The sequence below is a fragment of the Rhizoctonia solani genome, chromosome 2 (assembly GCF_016906535.1).
Source record: "Rhizoctonia solani chromosome 2, complete sequence".
Classification (NCBI taxonomy): Eukaryota; Fungi; Basidiomycota; class Agaricomycetes; order Cantharellales; family Ceratobasidiaceae; genus Rhizoctonia; species Rhizoctonia solani.
Genome location: NC_057371.1, coordinates 1 through 18,321, shown reverse-complemented (window position 1 = coordinate 18,321; position 18,321 = coordinate 1). Strand labels below are relative to the sequence as shown.

Genomic DNA, 18,321 nt, shown 5'->3' with positions numbered 1-18,321 from the left:
TTCCTTGCTTCCCGCACCACTACCTACCGTACACTTGTCTTACACACTATGTCGGCCAACACTCAGTCCACAGCTCTTGTCAATCCATATGCGGGTTACAAAATTCAGCCCGAATTCATCACCCTTGATCCTGAGTCTCCTCAAGAGCTCCGCGAAGGGGAAGGTAAGAGCCAACAATTCAATAACTAAACGCAACTTATCTACTTTACGTTGTTTGCTAGTGATTGCTCGTGCTTTAGACGGCTTCATGTTTCTCAAGGGGACCAAATACGCATACCCCCATCAAGGTGCTGATGCGTATTGGTGGAGGGGTATCATTGCATTTGGATTTGTGACGCCGCTGTGCGGCTCTTTCAAATACTTCACGTGGTTGGGACATTGGGGAGCTGACTGGGAAGAGAAGCATTTAGAAACCATCATAATTACAAACATTGTCCATATATCCAAGGAAAGGAACATCAATTGGCGAAATGGGTAAGTTAATAATTACCCTAGCCTCCATATATACTCATTTATTCACTTATTCTTGCAAGGACGGAGGACATACTCTGGATAGAAACAAAACATGGCTATAGCTACGCGTTGCTGGAGCCCGATGCGCAGTACGATGGGGGCTATTGGCGACCGGTAACGGAGTCTTGGGCAAGTACCTCGGCTGATGGTGTTTCAGCTAGTCCCGCCTTCAAACCACTGCCATGGCATAGCCCAAGGCCTGCATGGTGGGACGCATTGGGAGACGAGCAATGGGAGTACCTCGTCAATACATACTGGAAGAGTGACGCTTCCGAGGCTTGGTCGGATTTGCCAACTGCTGATGATCAGTCGCAAGCAAACTTGGAAACCACGGTTGCCGCTTCATCCCTGCTGCCCCCGGAATATATCACTGTGGACTCCGGATCGTCAAGTGAGGAGGAACCAGCTGTGGTGCTTGTCCAGACCAAGCCGCCTGTCACCAAGGGCGAAAAGCGAGTAAACCGGAAGAAGAAACAACAGGCCTCAAGTCGATCTGGTGCACGGTCGTCATCAAAGTCAAGCAAGAAAACGAAACACAAGAAGGTCAAGGTGACCAACGCTCCTGATTCTGGTGAGGAGAAGGTTATCACATCTGTCCGGGGCTCTCGGGGCGAGGCATCCAAATGGCCTTCTCAAGCACATCTGGGAAAGGGTAAGGCACGCCAAGATCAAGATAACAACCGGAAGCGAAGAGTGTACTCCGGTCAAGGAGAGGCTTCCACATCTCAGAAGAGAAGAGTCACAGAGCCGATTTATGTTGAATCTAGCTCAGACGAGGATGAGAAAACCGTGTCTTCACCGGCCTCAGGTAGAGTTTCAATCATCACATATTAGTCTTTGCTCATTCTTTTTGATTGAACTTACAGACTTGCCATCTGCAAGCAAAGATATTTCGGATATAGGGAATATTGATTCTCAAATGACCTTCCCCGGCAATTGTAAGCGCAATCATTGATTCTACAGATATATCTTTTCGAGTCTCATTTGAGTGATATTGCCTCCAGCTGTCAGCTCGGCGCCGTCGCATAAGGTTTTGGAAAACTGATACACACTGGGTGCGATGACATGTCAATGTATCACATTCTTAAACAACTTTCCTTTCTTAGTCCGTTACATATTTGTTGGAAAATTAGTGTTGCATATTATCTCAATACTAGTAAATAGATCATCTTTTTAAATTCACTTAAGCTTGTAACTTATGGTGATCAGCTTCACATCAATCTTTAGCAAAATTCAAAATTAAGTCACGGGCATGAGAGGGTTTATCGAATTGCTGTTTATCCAATTTAAAAACAACTGAGGACTTTTGAAGAGTTAACAGAAACCAAAACAAAGAAAGAGACTGAACTAATGTTAATTCAGGATGCTGTGTCAGATATATAGGGAGCCGCTACTCACAAATTACGGTCGTCAATGTGTGCTAGGAAAGGCCATTGGTTTAAGCATGGGTTAAACCTGTGTGCTACCGTATGAGGATTTGATACTTGTATCTCTCTCTTGCTTACATCCTGTTATCATCTTTATTTGCGCTGGTTATTCTCCACATTAGCCAAAAGCCTGGATTGGTTTGTTCCATGCAGCCCATTTGATTGGCCTTGATTTTTACAATATTCTTAGTGAACTACCTACTCACGTTGGTTAAGCACACAATTTATTAAAAGTCGAGCCTAACAATGCTGAGAAACTCCAATTCCCTACCCATGCTTTAAATTACCAAGTTTGGGAAGGAGATAAAGGAGTTGAAAGCATCTTCACTTTGCATGCCGGATCAATACCTGAGCTCACTCCTTACATTGAGCAATTCAGCTCTTGATAACTTGGAGGACACTTCCCGTCCCCCAAATGCTTCTATGTCTTACTTCAGTCTTCAGTTACCCACTTCCCTTGACCCTTGTTTGTCAAAGGGGGCGTTGATGATGTAATTGACCATTAGGTCCCCAATATACCGCTTCATCAATAACTATAGAATTACTGGAAAAGTACAATGTGTGGGAGGTGAATTTGAAAAAGAGTGTTTTTAAACAGGAGCAAGACCAACTGGTTTGTCTGGTGCCTTATTCACAGTGTATCAGAGTATAGAACATGAGCTCCAAGACAGGTGCCGAAGTAGTAAATAAAAACATGATTATGTAGTCACAAATAAGGGCCTGGCGCATAAAACCTGGAATCATTGAGTTTTCAGACATTATGATTCAAGTCCGGGGCTTCCTTGGGATTCCAAAATGAATCACATAAATAATTGCCCATAATTCCCTATGAGCAATGGTGAACGGCTGGATCTTAAATAATGCCCTGCCTTTTTTAGTTTAGGGGTTATATAGACCCTGTTCACGTGACTTTGATCTGCATTGTTTGTCACGCGTGCTACGTGATTCCATTTTTTACAACCATAGTTCAACCGTTGCGCCATGTCTTCTCCAATTGTCTCCTCAGGTGTGTAGACGTATCTCTGGCTAGCGGCTATTTATGGGATTAGGAAATCAATAACACGTGCACAGAATCAATCAAGCAAATTGACAGCTCACCGGTGTCAATGGGTGAGCCAAGCCTGAATATAGTTGATCAAACTGCTGACCGCTGTCCTGATAGACTCTGAGGAAAAGATAATACAGAACGACGAGGTAAAGTCAAAATTACTTGATTGAGATCTCTCACAAACGGCATACAGTATTGTTACTTGTGCGAAGATGGTGGAAATTTGATCGACTGTTTCTGGTGCACAAACGCCTGTTGTTACACGTTGATCGGAAAGCAGGTTGACGACGCACAAGAGGAAACGGAGTCCTGCGTCTCGATCCCTCAGAGTATGCTGGATAAAGGGGACATTTTCCCATGTCCGCGGTGTGTGTCTGAGCGCGGCCTGACTTCAATCGGAGTATGTGGGCCTCTAAATTATTATAGTGAGCTTATCAATTATTGTTTGTTCCTAGTATTTCATCAACCGAGGACACAAGGCGACAATGAGGGTAGCGCCGACATGCTCATTGATACTGGTAATATATCACCTCAAGGTATTCCAACATTTGGCAGAATCGCTGTGGCGCCAACTGCATGCTGCCTTGGCGGCTTTTCACGTCACCGTGACCGCTGAAACGCGGCTTATACACAAAGAATTCAGAGAAGGCGAGTCAGCACACTTGCTTGACGAGTAGGTAACACTGTACTCTGATTTATTGGTCGAACTGATTGACCTTCTACTCAATGTAGGATAGACGCAAATCGCCCTTTCCACCTTGCCATCGTTTTTCTCACTGAAGGAGATCCGCAAGGTGGATGGTGGCATACTTCTCAACACGGCAATCAGAAGAGCTCGAGCGTTGCAGAAGATCAATTTCTCGAGACGTGCCTACATACGTTGAGAAAGATTGCCCGAAGAGCATTGACTGCTCGCGTTTTTGGTGTGTCCTGCGGGTTTAACCTGCAAACTAAAGGCTCTCTGAATAGGATTAAGGAGTATCTGCAGCGGTAAGTACGCATGTAACAAACGTTACGATTCTGATTGCTAGTCTTTAGTACTGCCTTCACGTCTATTGTGCTCCCAAGCACTTGCTCCTTGCTCATGTGCGAGTATCTGTACATGATGCCAGAAATTTTCGTCAACCTGTATTACTTTGGTGCCGGCTTGGATCGAACGCTGTTTGGCGTATGGGGAAGATCTAAAGAAGCCCGCATTCATACTGGGCTGGTGATCATGGATAGGGCCGAGCAGAAACTGACGCTCAACGTCCGGCAGGTTCAGTATGCGCCTATAGCCTTACGACCGCTGGGTGTACAGCTGCCTGTGGCTCGAGCCATATGCGGATGCTCGGAGAACCTGCAAACCGACTGGGCGTTTAAGAAGCAGCTTCCTAACGGGCCTGAGATTATATTTATTTATCGTTCCAGATGCTGCGGAATGGAGCTACAGGTTGGAATATTCCCTGGCTCGCGGAAACAATTGGTTTATCATGAGGTTACATTCATGTCGGAGGTTTGGGACACGAACAAGGGTCTTTTTGGGTTTCATCCGTTAAGAAACGTTCGCATGAAGCTATTGGTGAGCACGAAAAACACTTTACTATTCTCACAATCTGAATTGTAGCTGTAGCCGCCGAATGAAGGGAAAAAACCTCACCCGGTGGACATTGGTCAGATGTGGACCAAGGCGGGGTCAAAAGCGTTGGCTGATGAATCCAGTATGAATGTAGCTGAGTAATGTATTGTATCATAATAATGTAGGCTATTGTGTAAGTAATTACATGAGCTCGAAAGTACATTTTCTCTTCACCCCAGATTCACAAAAGTGGTTTCATTTAGTTCGTTATATGGGTTTTGGTAAGTGAAATGAAGCATTGAGAAACTGTGTCCCAAGATGGAAGGTATGACTCAACAGTTTAGAAATACGAGCCTCAAACAATGGCAGGCTTACTCTCCAACATTGTGGATTATTTATATTTACGGATTTAATCAAAATGACTGAGTTTCAATTGAGAGAGCCCGGGTGCTCAAGTATCCACTTTCACAATTGTCACTTTATGATTACATCACTTATCGGAACTTGCTTCGGCACGCTGAACAGGTGCTCAGGTATTACTAGGCATATACGGTTACCAAAGGTGGCAACCAATATGTGCCATGTTGTCGAGAGGTCCAACAGGGTGTAACAACGTGTGAGATAAACAGCATCATTCAGTATTTAGTGGTAGTATATGATTACAGCTCTTTCTCGTCAACCGAAACAATCAGATCAAGCTTTAAAAAATGCACTGCAGCTAAAGGAGACATCGCAAGTTATCACTTTGTTGTTTCTGGTATAGGTTGAGTTAGCTAGAACCAGTGCGATTAAAACCTATCACGCACTAATAACTTGATGGTCATTAGAGAGCTTGGGCTTCTCGCCTGAAGTGAGCCCCTTGGAAACACTGCTTGAGCCGTTTGGCGTCAAGAAAGCTAATTAGCTGAGGTCAGCACGACGTTCAAAACAAAGTTTGCTTGCGTGATTGAACGTGTTTACTTACCGGTGGGTTTGTCATCCTCATCGTCCGAATAGATGATTGGAGGTACTGGTATGGTGATAGTGGTGAGCATATTGTACACGGACGATGGAGTAATACTTACATTGTTCTCGAGGGGCTTTACCCCCAGTGGATTTTCTAACGGTCGTGTGTTTCCCCATGATGAGTTGTCGTGGAGGGAAAGAGGCAACGAAGTCGGATGGAAAGCAACGAAAGGTCAGTCTTGGCGCGGCGCCTAAAGCAGGGTTCAACAGGGTCTCCCTTTTGGATGACGAGCCCGATGACGCAGCCAGCTGTCAACATCCGTCCTCATCACGTGACTGTGTCTTGTATATAACAATCACGTGCTGATGATGTTCGTTCAACCAAACTTCCACCACCTCCCTTGCTCCCGCCTCCCGCCCCGCCGCTAATTCCGCCCCCCCACTTCCTCGTACTGCCTTCGCCACATGCCCGTTTGGGCTCTGCCCCGTGATGCTCATTCGTGAGCCACAACTGCGTGTGGTCGTTGCGCGTCGTTCCTCAGCTTCGTCACTGCTGTTCCCCGCGTCGTACTCGTAGCCGCGCAGTCCTGTCTCGGGCTTTGCCCTGCGTTACTCGTTCACGGGTCGCCTGGACGTGCGGTGAAAGGTGCGGCCGGCGATCCCTACCTTTCGATCCCTGCTTGCCTGACTTCGACCTCACCGAACTTGGACCCATCGTCATTCATGGGCTCTGCCCGGGCGTACTGTTCATTCATGAGCCGCCGACGTGGGAACTTGTTTTTACGGTGGCCTCCTTTAAACGACCAATCATGGCGAGGGCGTTACTTCTTTAGGTGTTTATGGGAAGGGCGAGAACTTTCGGTGCGCACCTAGTTTTTGACTCTCATTGTTGCTAATCTATGTGGGCGCGCACCTACTGAAATACCCCCCGCGTGCTTGGCTTTGCCGGAAGGTCTATACTCATTAATGAGTAGACCAGTGCGGGGGGATTCAGTCGAGAATGTGTGTTGTACGGATCTAACTTGCTTGTTTGCGCGTTGTTCGTTGCCGGCTCTGCCCGACCCATGCCCCCTTGTGGGATGGTCTTAATGTTGACCGCAGGCGAGCAATTCCGTATGGGGATATGTCACCGTTTCATCTGCTTGTTTGAACGGCTGCTTCAACGGGCTATGTTACTGTCACTGCGGCTCAGGCGGCTGATGGCGGCTGCGCGTTGGTACCAAATAGGCTCTGCCTCCAACCAAAATCCTCATTTAGTGAGGGGTTGTCCCAACGCGTTTCATGCTCTCATGCCCGGTCGTGAGTCCATAGTAACTTTGAGGTGACATTTAGTAGTCTCTGCTCACAATCCTTTCCTATTGCTCCACGTTTCATAGATCGTCATTGCCTGTGGTGGCTGATGTGCGCATCTTTTCGGGCTCTGCCCTAGCCATTCCTCAATCATGGGGGGCTGATGATGCCGTCAGCTGCCATTGTGACAGGGTACCCGTCCATGCCGCGTGCTTAGGAAGTAGGCTTTGCCTCGACAGATGCTCCTTTAGGAGCTTGTCTCCTGAGTACATTGGTTCTTTGTGATGGCTTTACTTCTTGCTACACCTCGCAATTTGAGACAATATTTGAGCTCTGCTCTTGGCTTGTGCTCATTCATGAGTGGCCATCAATTGTCTCAACTTGTTTGTTGTTGGTCACCCAGGTACGCACAGCTCCCCCGCTCCTCAATTATGTATTATTTTGGGGTATTTATTTTTATCTTTGTGGCCGGAAAACATGCATTGGCGAACCGATATCGGGGCCATGCATATAACTGGTCACATTGTATAAGAATAAATGTCTTGAACTGTTTTGTATTGGAAGCATAATATCATTACCCCATTCTATGTGTTAAAGTTAATCAACATCCGTATATACTAATTGACACACTCTCATTCCGGTTAAGATGAGATGGAACAACGCAAACTCGTAAGGGGTAGATCAAGTTAAACCTTAGCAAGTTGATTAAGCCATCTCAATCCTAAAGGAGGCGTCATCCATCAGCCACCACCTGGGTGGGGCCTATCGCTTCTTTTCGGCGCTTGGGCCGTTTATCGTACAAAGTGCTAGCTTTCTTGCCTCACAGAGCGAATTTGAGTGATCAGGAAAGACAGTTCTCCTTGTTTATTGACCACGTATACATACATACATATAAATCATATTTTTATACACCTCTGTTGTGCCCCCACACTCGTTTAATTGTTGGCGTTTAGGCTGACACATGAGGAAAAACCGAGCAGCCACACACAAACACTGACTAAAGGAGTCTGGGGTCTTTACCCAACACACACAACTTACAACCACTCTGCTTTGATGACGACCAGTAAAAGAGAAAACACCAAAATTCCGGTCTGAAGAAAGCTAGAGCAGCTGTGAGTGGGAACCTTCATTTATCTAAGTTAATTACTTATATCTTTATACAGAGAAAAGCAAAACACAGCTGTGAAAATAACAAGCCCCCGGACTCTGTTAGTCAGCTTACATGTACGCTGCCACCTTGGTTTTCTCTCACGTGCACCAACTATCAAACAGGTGTGGAGACATGGCAATGGTAGATATTTATAAATAAGCCGGATAAACGTATGCAAACAAAGAGCAAAGAAAAGTGTCTTTCCCGATCGCTCGAATTCGCTCTGTGAGGCAAGAAAGTCTCTACCACGCTTGGGTTAAAACGTTCCCACTCAATGTACGAAAATTTGCTAGGTTACATGATTATATATAATGTCAGGTTAAAACAAGAGTTGTCTCTCAATAGCTTCTTGTTCATAGCGTGTCTTACGCACGTGCTTTAACAACTCATGCAAATTACTAGATCATTTTTCTTATCTTATCACTGAAAGTAGACAAATGTTGTGATTGAGTATATTAAAGTGATATTAATCAAAAAAGTCCGGTAAATTACGAGAAGTATGGAACGATTGCGGCATAGACCCCGTTTACTTTCACCAAGATACCCTTCATGTCTTCCTGAGGCAGAGGCCACTTCTGTCTACATGCTCGGCATATGGCTTTGACCTCAACGTCGCAAAGCTGTTTACCTGATTTGCCGTTGTGATCCACTTTCCAGATCTTTTTCCGGCGCTGGTTCTCGCCTTCCGATGAGCACGGGCATACACTCAACAGGCTTGGTAACGGTCTCCCCAAAGGCCGGCTTTGGAAAGGCGCGTATAGCCACATCTCTGCAGCATGCCCATTGCTCATGAACAGAAGATCTGAGTGACTCGGTGCAATGCTGTCCCTGAGCCAACTCAGACGTAGCGTCTTTTGGACCGTATTGGGCTCTTCGGCTAAAGCCTTTGTGGCCTTGTTCAACCAATTGAACATGTAGACCGGCGACAATTTTTTGTTAAGACATGCGACCAGGGTTCGTTGCTCTTCGTCCCTGCCAGTTTGTAGTTTAATTTACATGAGGGTTTGAAAACGTTAGGTTCACTCACTCGTTCACCCAATCTTGAAGCATTGAGACCGTGGTCGGGCTCATCATAGGATGACCGCAGGCAAAGAAAAACACCGAGGTCAGGCTGGCACCATTGACTGCCGTTTGTGCCACTGGTAGTGTTAATTGCAGCAGCTAAAGTGTATGTTAGCTTTAAATCAAAAATCTCATAACACCACACTGGAGCCTACATTAAGAGGAGGCACAGCTTCGGAGTCGTCTAGCTGGTACCCCTGATCTTCTGTCAATCCATGCGTAATGAACACCGCCATGAATTGAAAAGATCCTGCTTCCCATTGCCTGATAAACGTCAAAGACATTATGAAATTCAAATTCAAAGTCCAATCTTGCTCAAATTGACTTACAACTGAGCCGTGACATCGCTCCTGTCTTGTAAGTGTTGTAGTCGCACGGAAAAGCCTTGAAACTATTCATGTAAAACATAATGCTTAGTAGTATCGCTGAGATATTTGGTACCATCTCTTACCTCCCATCCCAGCTGTTTCCAAAGCCCACTGGTCATGGTTATCAAGTGTTGCGTGTGAGGCCAGAACTCCTGCAGATAGTAGACAACCATAACTAAGCGAGGCCATTCACTGGTTCAAAGCTCAACCGAGTCTCGGCACATTGGCTTCACAAAATGCTATGCCTGTGTTAGTTTATATTGCTGCTGCGGCTGAGCATCACGCACCGGGTACAAACCATTCTTACGATGGTCCCAACAAGCTGGGCACACGAATGATTTCTTTGCATCTTCAATGCTTCTGGTGCCCTCCTGAGAAAAGAAGTCGAAGATAAGGCACGCGTCGTGGTACGCGAAATCATCATCGCCAGAGTCCAACTCCTCCGGATCATCGTCTTCGTTGTCGTTGTCTACTTGACGGTGGCAGTACAGTGCTGAACATTCCGTGCACCTAGCCAGATACTCCGTAATCGAGCAGCCGCAATTCCCACATAGCTGCCCCTCGTACAAGGTCTCCTTTTCCGTCTGGCGGACGGATACATCCCTTCGAAGTAGCTAGTAACAACGTTAGATAAGCCTTTAGCAAAGCTCTGAGAACTTACCTCAAACCACAAGTCGCTATCGGCCAGTCTGGGTGGGGCAGAGCCATAGGCTTCCATGGCGGCCATCTATAAGGTATTCAAGGTGAGATCATTATTTTTCTGTCACTATCTCTCAATGACGTACCTGTTCCATCGCCCGCAAAATTTCCCCAAATGTGAGATTGAGATCGCCTTCCAGCTGGAAATCGATATAATCGTACTTGGTGCCAGGCAATGGCACTTCGCTCAGGCAGATAACTGCGCCAGCTCTGCTATGCACAGAGTCGGCGAAAGCGTGGACCAATTGAAGAACTTCCGGATCCTGGGGCGGTGGGCCCACGAGCAAAAACAGGTAAGCTTCCCCGTCGTAGAACTGGGGAGTCGACTCCGTCTGCGTGAGTTCAACGTGCTTTTTCATCCTTCGTCTGGACCTGAGTGCTGGCTGAGTTGAAGGACCGCTGTCATCGGAATCCTCGCTATCGCTGATCACTATCACCTCAGGCTTCTCGACAATCTTCTCCTTGCCTTTGCCGCGTGCATGTTTCGATCGGCCTACCTTGCTGCCTTCCCAAGCGGAGTCATCGACATAGTCCCCAGTTGGGTCATCGTAGTCGGGGATCTCCACCGGGATAAACGATAGTGCCACGCGGGACTGAACACTTGGCCGCAATGATCGAGTTTTGTCGTTTCCGCTTCGACGCAGCTTATTATTCTTGAGGTCTGTACCGTTCCAAGTCAGGATCCGGCGGCCACGCAATATAACATCAGAAAAAACATCAATAACTAACTTTTTCTTGTGCAGTCTTGGCAGATTCGCGGATCATCCCCACTTGGCTTGAGATTAGGCGGGTTGGTGAAAACGTCGTCGAGTTTCTTGGTTGCGGCCTCACCCAGACCTTGACACGAGGATGTCAAGCAACGGAGACGACTGTTGTCTCCATAAAGACCGGTAACCTTTGCGGCCACGTTGGCAGACCATCTACCTTCAAGGCCGTCAATGCTCGCGGTCACGCATCCGGCGAGACTGTTGGCGCCAGCAAGTCGCTCCAGATAGTCAATGTACCTGTTGCGATTGGCTGAGCGCGCCTCAATTCTTCGAAGGGCCATGACACGATTGTATCTGGCAAGTTGATCCTCAGACAGATTCATGACGTCCTGGGTTGCGTTTCTGATCATGTCCCAGTAGCTATTGCCAGAGCCCCCTTCAGCCGTCTGATGGAGCATCTTTGTGGCACAAGCGTTGAATTTCAATATTATTACGTGTCAATCCGCACACCTGAAAGAAAACTCACAGCGAGTCCACTTCCAGCCATCGCCGCGTCACCCGACATGACAAACACATTCCTAGTGCTTGCAATGCCTTGCACAAGCTCTTCAAACAGCGCCGAATGCCTCATCGGACTGACGCGCCTCAACGTCGCGGCGTCCCTCGAAGCTGAAGTGACAAAGGCGGCACTAGAGGATGCAATGTTTTGGTTAGACGACATTTTGAGAGTTTGTGGTAGAAAATAGTTTGATTTGCTCGATGTTCGCGTGGACGAATGTAGGTGGCAGGCAGAAAATCACGATCACGTGACTCTTTTGACAGGACACGTTGAGGCAGAATTTGCAAAGCTCATCAACAAGACGTATAGTGTAAGACCCTATGTTGAAGGCTCGAATAAGACTTTTTACTTCAAGCTCACTTAGCGTCGCCATGTCAAAATCGAAGCAGTCATGCACCAACAAGCAACTATCTCTTTGGCAAAATCATATCACAGAGGATTTATTCGACGGCTTAAAAACTTGCCCAAATGGCTCCAAAGAGGCGGTTCGAAATGCACCCATTCCTGACGAAAGCTTGCGCCGCCGCAAAAGAAAGTCTGGTCGCGAACGGCTGGCAAAGACTGAGAATGATATGATACGAAAAATGCTGGATGCAGTTACCAAAGCCTTGAACAATACCAGTAAGCCGTTTTGAGCATTTGCTGCCCTACAGTTTTGACATGCGTTTTCTTTGATTCACTTGCAGTTCAACTAGACTTCTATCTCTCAGAATTCGAGCTACAGCGTACAAGGGGCATCGGCGTTCACACAGCTGGTGTATTTAAAGGGCTTGACAAGCAGCCCATACGCTTAACCCGTAGTGGTGGACCAGCGGTTTTGACCGATAAGGCCGGGATACCCATTTTATGGTATTTCCCGGATTTCATTGGGAAGGGTTTGCAGGTATGCATTTTTTGTGACTTTTAGTAACGTGATGACTGGACTTGAGATCTACTTAGACAAACCTCATGAGGACTGTTGCCTCGCTGGCAGGCGTATATCGACCAGCTCCAGACAGTGAGATATGCGATCGCAGGACAACCTTACCACAGCTGGTTCAAGATGATCCGCACTCATCAAAGGCGCGTTATGCAACGAGAAGCCAGACTTCAAGAGCGGCTTTGCATATGCCTGAGGACCCTGAAGTGCATTCAACAAGTCAAGAAGAGCCGATTGACTTCTCACCATGTACTATGGAAGAGCCGGCATATGTGCAAGACAATCAGCTGGTACCACCGGCTTACGAGGAGGTCGACGGTGAAATCACTATTGCGGGGCATTATACTCCCTTGCTCAGCTTACATCAAAATTCAGACTCCGTTCCAGACGACCAGGGGTCCGCGCTTGCAGATTTGTCCCCCTTCGCCTACTATCTCTCCCCTGGATGGTCTCAAACAGGAATGCAATACGTGAGTAGCTCAAACTCATATTCAACTTAGTTCTGGTACTAAATCCTCTCCTAGAAAAAACCTATCCAGATGTCGGTACATCTACGTGGTGCGCTTCTTGAAGCCACTAGCGAAACCATTGCATTTCTCAAGGCAAAACGCCTTTTCGACAAGCAAATTATCAAACTAACGGATATTATTCAGCCTTCTCTCAGCCAGAGTCTACGTAAGCTCAAAGCTCATATGTCCGCCATCCAAGGGCCAACAGGAACCACGGTCACCAACGGATGGACCAGCGCATTCCCATGCTATGGGGTGGCCGTGAACCGCACTACCGGCATGCACCGGGATTCCAAGGGTATTCGGGCTGGGCTTGACATCATCGGCGTGTTGGGCACCTTCAATTCTGGGGGAGATCTTGAGCTGCCCGACCTGAATCTCCGTCTAGAATGGACACCTGGCGTTCTGGGTGCCTTTGATGGGTACAACTTTAGGCACATGGTACATGAGTGGACCGGGGGCTCACGGGTAGCGCTCATATCTTTCTGCCGGCAATCAACATGGACAGCGCTCGGTTTAATGCCAGACGTATCTCGCCCTACGGTTGCGCAGTGTCGGGGTCAATTAGAAAGTGCAAAGGAGAGGCGAGCAGCGAGGCAACAAGCGCATCTTGAGCTACAAGAGGAAACATCAGGAATGCGTGAAACCAAGGTAATTTACCTTTCAGGACCGGGTTTCCTCTTTACTCATACGTGGTTATTTTATAGAAGCTCAAGTTTCATTCAGCTCAAGCAAGTTCAGAAGCTGATGGGCCGTAGGCCAGCAAAGTCTAAGTATGGGCAGTCGGGTCTCAAAAGCTTTGAATACTTGCTCTACCTGTTTATTTAGTTCTCTCTTTGTTCATAGACATATATAAACAGTATGATTCTCTGCAATTCATAATCAAAGAGTAAGCTACACGTAGCCATATGTTCTGTAAAGAAGCAGAGGAGGCTACTTGTACAACTGCACCAAATTAGACTGATGTAATCAAGTTACAATCTGGACTTATACTTAGTTGAGTCAATCACACTACCCTATCTCTCACTGCACATCTGGCTTTTGTAATATAGCTCAACGTGAGCTACGGTGAGTACCTGATGCCTACTCAGCCCCCAGGCCCATCTTGGGCCAACGTACCTTGTTTAACCATTTCAATAGGTTAGTAAGCTGTCTGTCTTTTTCAGCACGACCAGTCTATGAGAAACAGGATTCTCCCAATTTAACAGAAGACTTTTGAGATTTGGGTATTCACTTGTACTTCACGTTTCAAATAATATAATTTCTGCAAGGATAAAGGTGCATCACGTGACTGATAGGTATAAGTCACGTGCTAATGTTGAAGGCACGTTTTCATCGATTTTCAACCACCGCACGTGTTCCCGAACCCAGAGATCCTCCTGATTGACCTACTATGTTCTCTTTTGGCAAGCGATCCCCTCGTACCAACCCCTCGCCCGCTGGTGCAAAGACCTGGATTCCATCCAGAGCCAACCCCAGTCAGGAATTTAGAGCTATCTCTTTCTCCAAGGCTCAGGAGCTGAATCAGTACTACTTGAGCCAAGGGTATAAGTTACGGTTGGTGTCTTTGCTGCTTTCTTCCTTGCAGTATAAATAACAGGGGTCTGTGTCAGATTTGACTGGAGTGCTTTGACAGAAACTGCCTACTTCAAGATGCCTGGCCCCTTTCACGAGCTTCCAGGACTGTGGCTGTTTGGTCAGTGTGATCTGATCAACCAGCGACTGGCTGAGCTAGCCATTTGTGGGATTCCGAAGGTCTATGGACTGGCATCTTCGGACGTTCAGCTCACGAAAGGGTCATTGGTGGTCTCCCGGGAGACCGGGAAAGCAAAATCGTACTACCAGCCTGATGGGTCGCTCTACCTGGAGTATTATACCACAGGCAATCCAGGGAGACCTATATCAGCAGCCGATAGCCCGCGCGTGGTCATGGAGGTCTGCTTCTCTCAGAGCCTCGAAGACGCCTTGGACAAGGCAGTTGATTATCTTCACTTCTCAGACAGGCAGATTCATGCTGTCATCATTTGCGATATGAAGTATAATGATCCGCGTAAGAAGCTGGGGTTTCAAGCCAACATAAGCTTATGGATGCGTCCACCCACCGGGAATCCAGGTAAATCTCAAGCTATTGTCTGATCTCTAGGGTTTTGACATTTATATCTCCAGATGAAGACTTCCCTTTGGATGAATGCCAGTTAGGGCAGGCCGACCACGCAATCGAAGCTGACACGGAAGATTTGGCCGAAAGAGCGGAGAGCATCAGAAGCGAGGGAACGGAAGAGTCTGTCCAACCGGAGCTCCACTTCTCATCGTACACCAAAAGTGGTCAGGCCCCGCTCGGCATATGGAACCGTAGTGGTTGGCAGGTGTGTATATTATTCATACGCCGAGTCACAGATAGATATCTCACTCCTAATCAGATCATAATTGATGAAACAAGAGAGGCAGCGGAAGCCTTGCCAAGTAATCCTCAGCTCACAATGAGCTTCTATGATGTGGTCCGGATATGCAACAAGGCCCCGTCTCATGCGCTCTCGGTCCAAGAGCAAATGATTCCCCTGCCGTTACAATGGCTTCAGGCTCGGCTCGTGACCCAGCTAGAAAAGGACCGCCAGGAGCTGAAGCCAGCGCCGGTTGCACGCTCCACAACTCGCTCGGTTCCCCGCATAATTGGGATGACAAGGCGGGTATCACAGCAGGTCTCGGACGCCATAAGGGCATCTATGCAAGGTTGAGGTTAGGAACCTTGGCCTTGAGCAATGTGTACCAGGGCTGTGCTGCCGCTTTCTTCATTTTTTTTTGACATATATTATGTATCGTGTGTGCAATTTTTTTTTAACCTCGTCTACGCTGGATTACCGTAAAGCGTGCTCTCGTGATCACAGGAGTTCATCCACCAGTGGATGGAATTGTATAAGACGTGGGATAGTTTAAGTGCATCAAGAGATTTAGCGACAGGCGGCCTTTCACCCGCCCAAGCAGAAGACAGTACAGTTGACTGGGAGACGTTTGTGCTAGTGAGAGGTTGCAAGAGATTTGTTGGGTGCGCCACCAATGTGATGGCATTTTCCACCCCAGTCTGAACATTAGGTACTGCGATGCGAAGTCTCGTATGCAGATCCTCTCTTGAGCTGGATCCACCTAAGCTGATTTTGGCACCCGCAGGAGCCCACATTTCATCCATACCAAGCCCCAAAGAGTTTATCCACATACCCCAATTCATGACAGTTCTCACCATTCCCGTCCCTGTCCCCATCCCCATTTCTTTGCCATCAGTACCCACGCCATCCCCTTTGTCTCCTTCTGCAACATACAATACGTCCTTGCCGGTTTTTTCGTGCTTAGTCCAGAATACTGATAGTTTGTCTAATGGGATTTGCATGGGTTTAACCTCTCTGGCCTTGGCTAGTGCCTTTGCTTCAGCTTCAGAGAGATTCTTCAACAAGTCCTGACATTGGCTTTTATAATTGCAAGTATCCAACCACTTCATAGTTGGGATACAATGTAGCTCATTTAAAAGACACGGCCACTACAAAGGCTGTGATATCATTTGCCTGAATAAGGTTTTTTCAGCAAGGGTAAAGAAAGTCTCGTTTGGCAAAGCAGTTGATCTGAGACTCCAATCATGAGGAACTTTGTCGTAGACACCACTGGGAGGAGATCCCAATCTTGAATACCATAAGATGCTCCCCAGATGTATCAAATTGCATGTCTTGATTCATTTAGACATCAAGTGCCATTTTGCATACACCTTGATACTCACAGACAAACCTTGACTTTAATATAGTAGGCCATATAAATCGGATAAATCATCATAGATCCCTAAGCTTGCCAGCTACCGCCACAAGATCTTAATACGCTTGGTACATGGCTGATCCATGAATACCTTTGACATGAGACATGGTTTGAATCTATTGCTCCTAGTCTAACTCTTGTCAGCCCTCTTCATTGGCCTGCCAATTACGCTGAGCTTTAGAAAACAAGGGGCGTTTAAATCAGTGGCTAATGCATTAACTAAGACACCCGGATTCGCCTAGATCTGCCCAAGCAGAGACTCAATTTAGTCAATCTCAATGGTGTGTTTTCTTGTTTTTCTTTTAGATCTGCATCATTGATTTGAAACTTGACTATATGTCCTTAGTGGGAACAAATGTGTTCGTTTCAGCGCGCAAGGTCAATTGAACAAGCCCCACTGTCATTATGGCATGCGTGGCTTGACTTGGAAAGGGAGTTTCGGGGCTCTGCTGCTGAAGGCAATTTAGAGTTTCGGACTGATCTATTGATATGTCAACTAAGAAAACGTTACATAGTATCTAAGCCTAACTAGATTTTATTCCAAGCTTACATGGTGGCTTAGCCTCAAGAAATACTCAAATGAAGTGCTATTTTATGAGCGATAAACATCCTCCCCAAAAACCCACTGGCATTCAGGCATACGCTCTTCAGCGTAGTCCATGACTGCTGATTCCGGATCACAGCCATATGTCCTCACTACTTTCAAGTCAGCAAACGCAGTGAGGCAATCAATGAAAGCATGACAGAGATGATTAAGGCCAAAGTCCATGCGCTTGGCCTTTGGGGCAATCCGGCAAATAGCCTGCAACGCAGAGCAGTATTCTGTTATGCTACCTCTGGGCTCTTGGATCCAGAGCTCTTGGATTGAATCTTGCTGATCGTGAAGAACTTGACCCCATATCCCAAGCTCTTCGACTTGATTAGCTACTATTGGTAGTAGACCAATATATGTAGGCGAAACTTCAAAACAGAGTCGCCGTAGGGTCGGAAGTGAAAGGGTGAACAAAAGGTCGTCCAGAAAAAGCGCTGGAGCATGCGGAGATACAACACGACCCAGCGTCCCCATCGTAAGCGACAGAACTTTTAAGCGTTCAAGCTGGAGGAAGATTGGCACGGTGCTTTGTCGTAGCAAGCTGTAGGGAATCTCCAAAATTTCCAGCTTAGGATGCCGCACAAGCAGCATAGCAAGACGTTGAATGTGCTCCTCATCGCTTGGAATCCGACGGAGCTGAACTTCCGTTAGAGCTGGATGATCCCCAAAAGCGTCTAGGGCCTCAATCACATCTTTGCTAGGCAAGTCATTGAATATGATCTTGGACAGGAGTCCACTTGCTTGAATAGATGAAACCAAGAGATCCATCCATGACCTCGAAATCGAACAGGGCAGTTTATCCTCCCCGCGGTACATATGAAAGGTGAGGGTCCGTAAACAGCTAAAGTATGGGATGCTGAACAACCGAGGATCTAGGGGAAGCTGGGTCTCGGAATCGCTCAGGTCTAAGTGCCTGAAGTATTGGTACGATGATGCGCGAGCAACTGGGAGTAATGAGGGATCGATTTTCGAAGGCGTATTATTCTATTTTGGAGTCAACAAGGGCAAAACTGAGAAGTTAGCATACCAAAAGTCAAAAGTGGAAAGCCAAGGACAGACCAAGCACTGATTTATCCACCAGTTTAATCCATTACTAGGTTAGGGTTAGGTTAGGTTAGGTTAGGTTAGGTTAGGTTAGGTTAGGTTAGGTTAGGTTAGGTTAGGTAGGTTAGGTTAGGTT

General features: G+C 47.0%; 6 protein-coding genes across 6 annotated transcripts; 3 read left to right on the top strand and 3 right to left on the bottom strand.

Moving 5' to 3' along the window:
* Positions 1–48: 48 nt before the first annotated feature.
* On the top strand, positions 49–4,708 carry RhiXN_04625 (ATPase; the record flags this gene model as incomplete). Its single annotated transcript, XM_043324442.1, has 10 exons — positions 49–163; positions 222–474; positions 534–1,321; positions 1,380–1,451; positions 3,103–3,134; positions 3,182–3,388; positions 3,444–3,661; positions 3,721–3,978; positions 4,027–4,549; positions 4,601–4,708. 10 exons carry the CDS (start codon positions 49–51, stop codon positions 4,706–4,708), a joined length of 2,574 nt encoding a protein of 857 aa, XP_043176861.1.
* Positions 4,709–5,286: 578 nt separating this feature from the next.
* On the bottom strand, positions 5,287–6,216 carry RhiXN_04624 (uncharacterized protein; the record flags this gene model as incomplete). The annotated part of the gene is made up of 6 exons (XM_043324441.1): positions 5,287–5,300; positions 5,353–5,442; positions 5,511–5,555; positions 5,611–5,800; positions 5,852–6,095; positions 6,158–6,216. The coding sequence occupies 6 exons, from the start codon at positions 6,214–6,216 to the stop codon at positions 5,287–5,289; spliced, it is 642 nt and encodes a 213-aa protein (XP_043176860.1).
* Positions 6,217–8,419: 2,203 nt separating this feature from the next.
* RhiXN_04623 (Hydrocephalus-inducing protein) lies at positions 8,420–11,488 on the bottom strand (the record flags this gene model as incomplete). The annotated part of the gene is made up of 11 exons (XM_043324440.1): positions 8,420–8,903; positions 8,959–9,092; positions 9,149–9,257; positions 9,323–9,384; positions 9,445–9,513; positions 9,571–9,600; positions 9,649–9,975; positions 10,023–10,088; positions 10,147–10,721; positions 10,790–11,213; positions 11,294–11,488. 11 exons carry the CDS (start codon positions 11,486–11,488, stop codon positions 8,420–8,422), a joined length of 2,475 nt encoding a protein of 824 aa, XP_043176859.1.
* Positions 11,489–11,697: 209 nt separating this feature from the next.
* On the top strand, positions 11,698–13,512 carry RhiXN_04622 (2OG-Fe(II) oxygenase family protein; the record flags this gene model as incomplete). The annotated part of the gene is made up of 5 exons (XM_043324439.1): positions 11,698–11,947; positions 12,013–12,209; positions 12,266–12,715; positions 12,770–13,405; positions 13,462–13,512. The coding sequence occupies 5 exons, from the start codon at positions 11,698–11,700 to the stop codon at positions 13,510–13,512; spliced, it is 1,584 nt and encodes a 527-aa protein (XP_043176858.1).
* Positions 13,513–14,147: 635 nt separating this feature from the next.
* Positions 14,148–15,489, top strand: RhiXN_04621 (uncharacterized protein; the record flags this gene model as incomplete). Its single annotated transcript, XM_043324438.1, has 4 exons — positions 14,148–14,311; positions 14,368–14,867; positions 14,921–15,120; positions 15,175–15,489. 4 exons carry the CDS (start codon positions 14,148–14,150, stop codon positions 15,487–15,489), a joined length of 1,179 nt encoding a protein of 392 aa, XP_043176857.1.
* A 110-nt stretch (positions 15,490–15,599) lies between these two features.
* RhiXN_04620 (uncharacterized protein) lies at positions 15,600–16,244 on the bottom strand (the record flags this gene model as incomplete). Its single annotated transcript, XM_043324437.1, has 1 exon — positions 15,600–16,244. One exon carries the CDS (start codon positions 16,242–16,244, stop codon positions 15,600–15,602), a length of 645 nt encoding a protein of 214 aa, XP_043176856.1.
* Between the last annotated feature and the right edge of the window lie 2,077 nt (positions 16,245–18,321).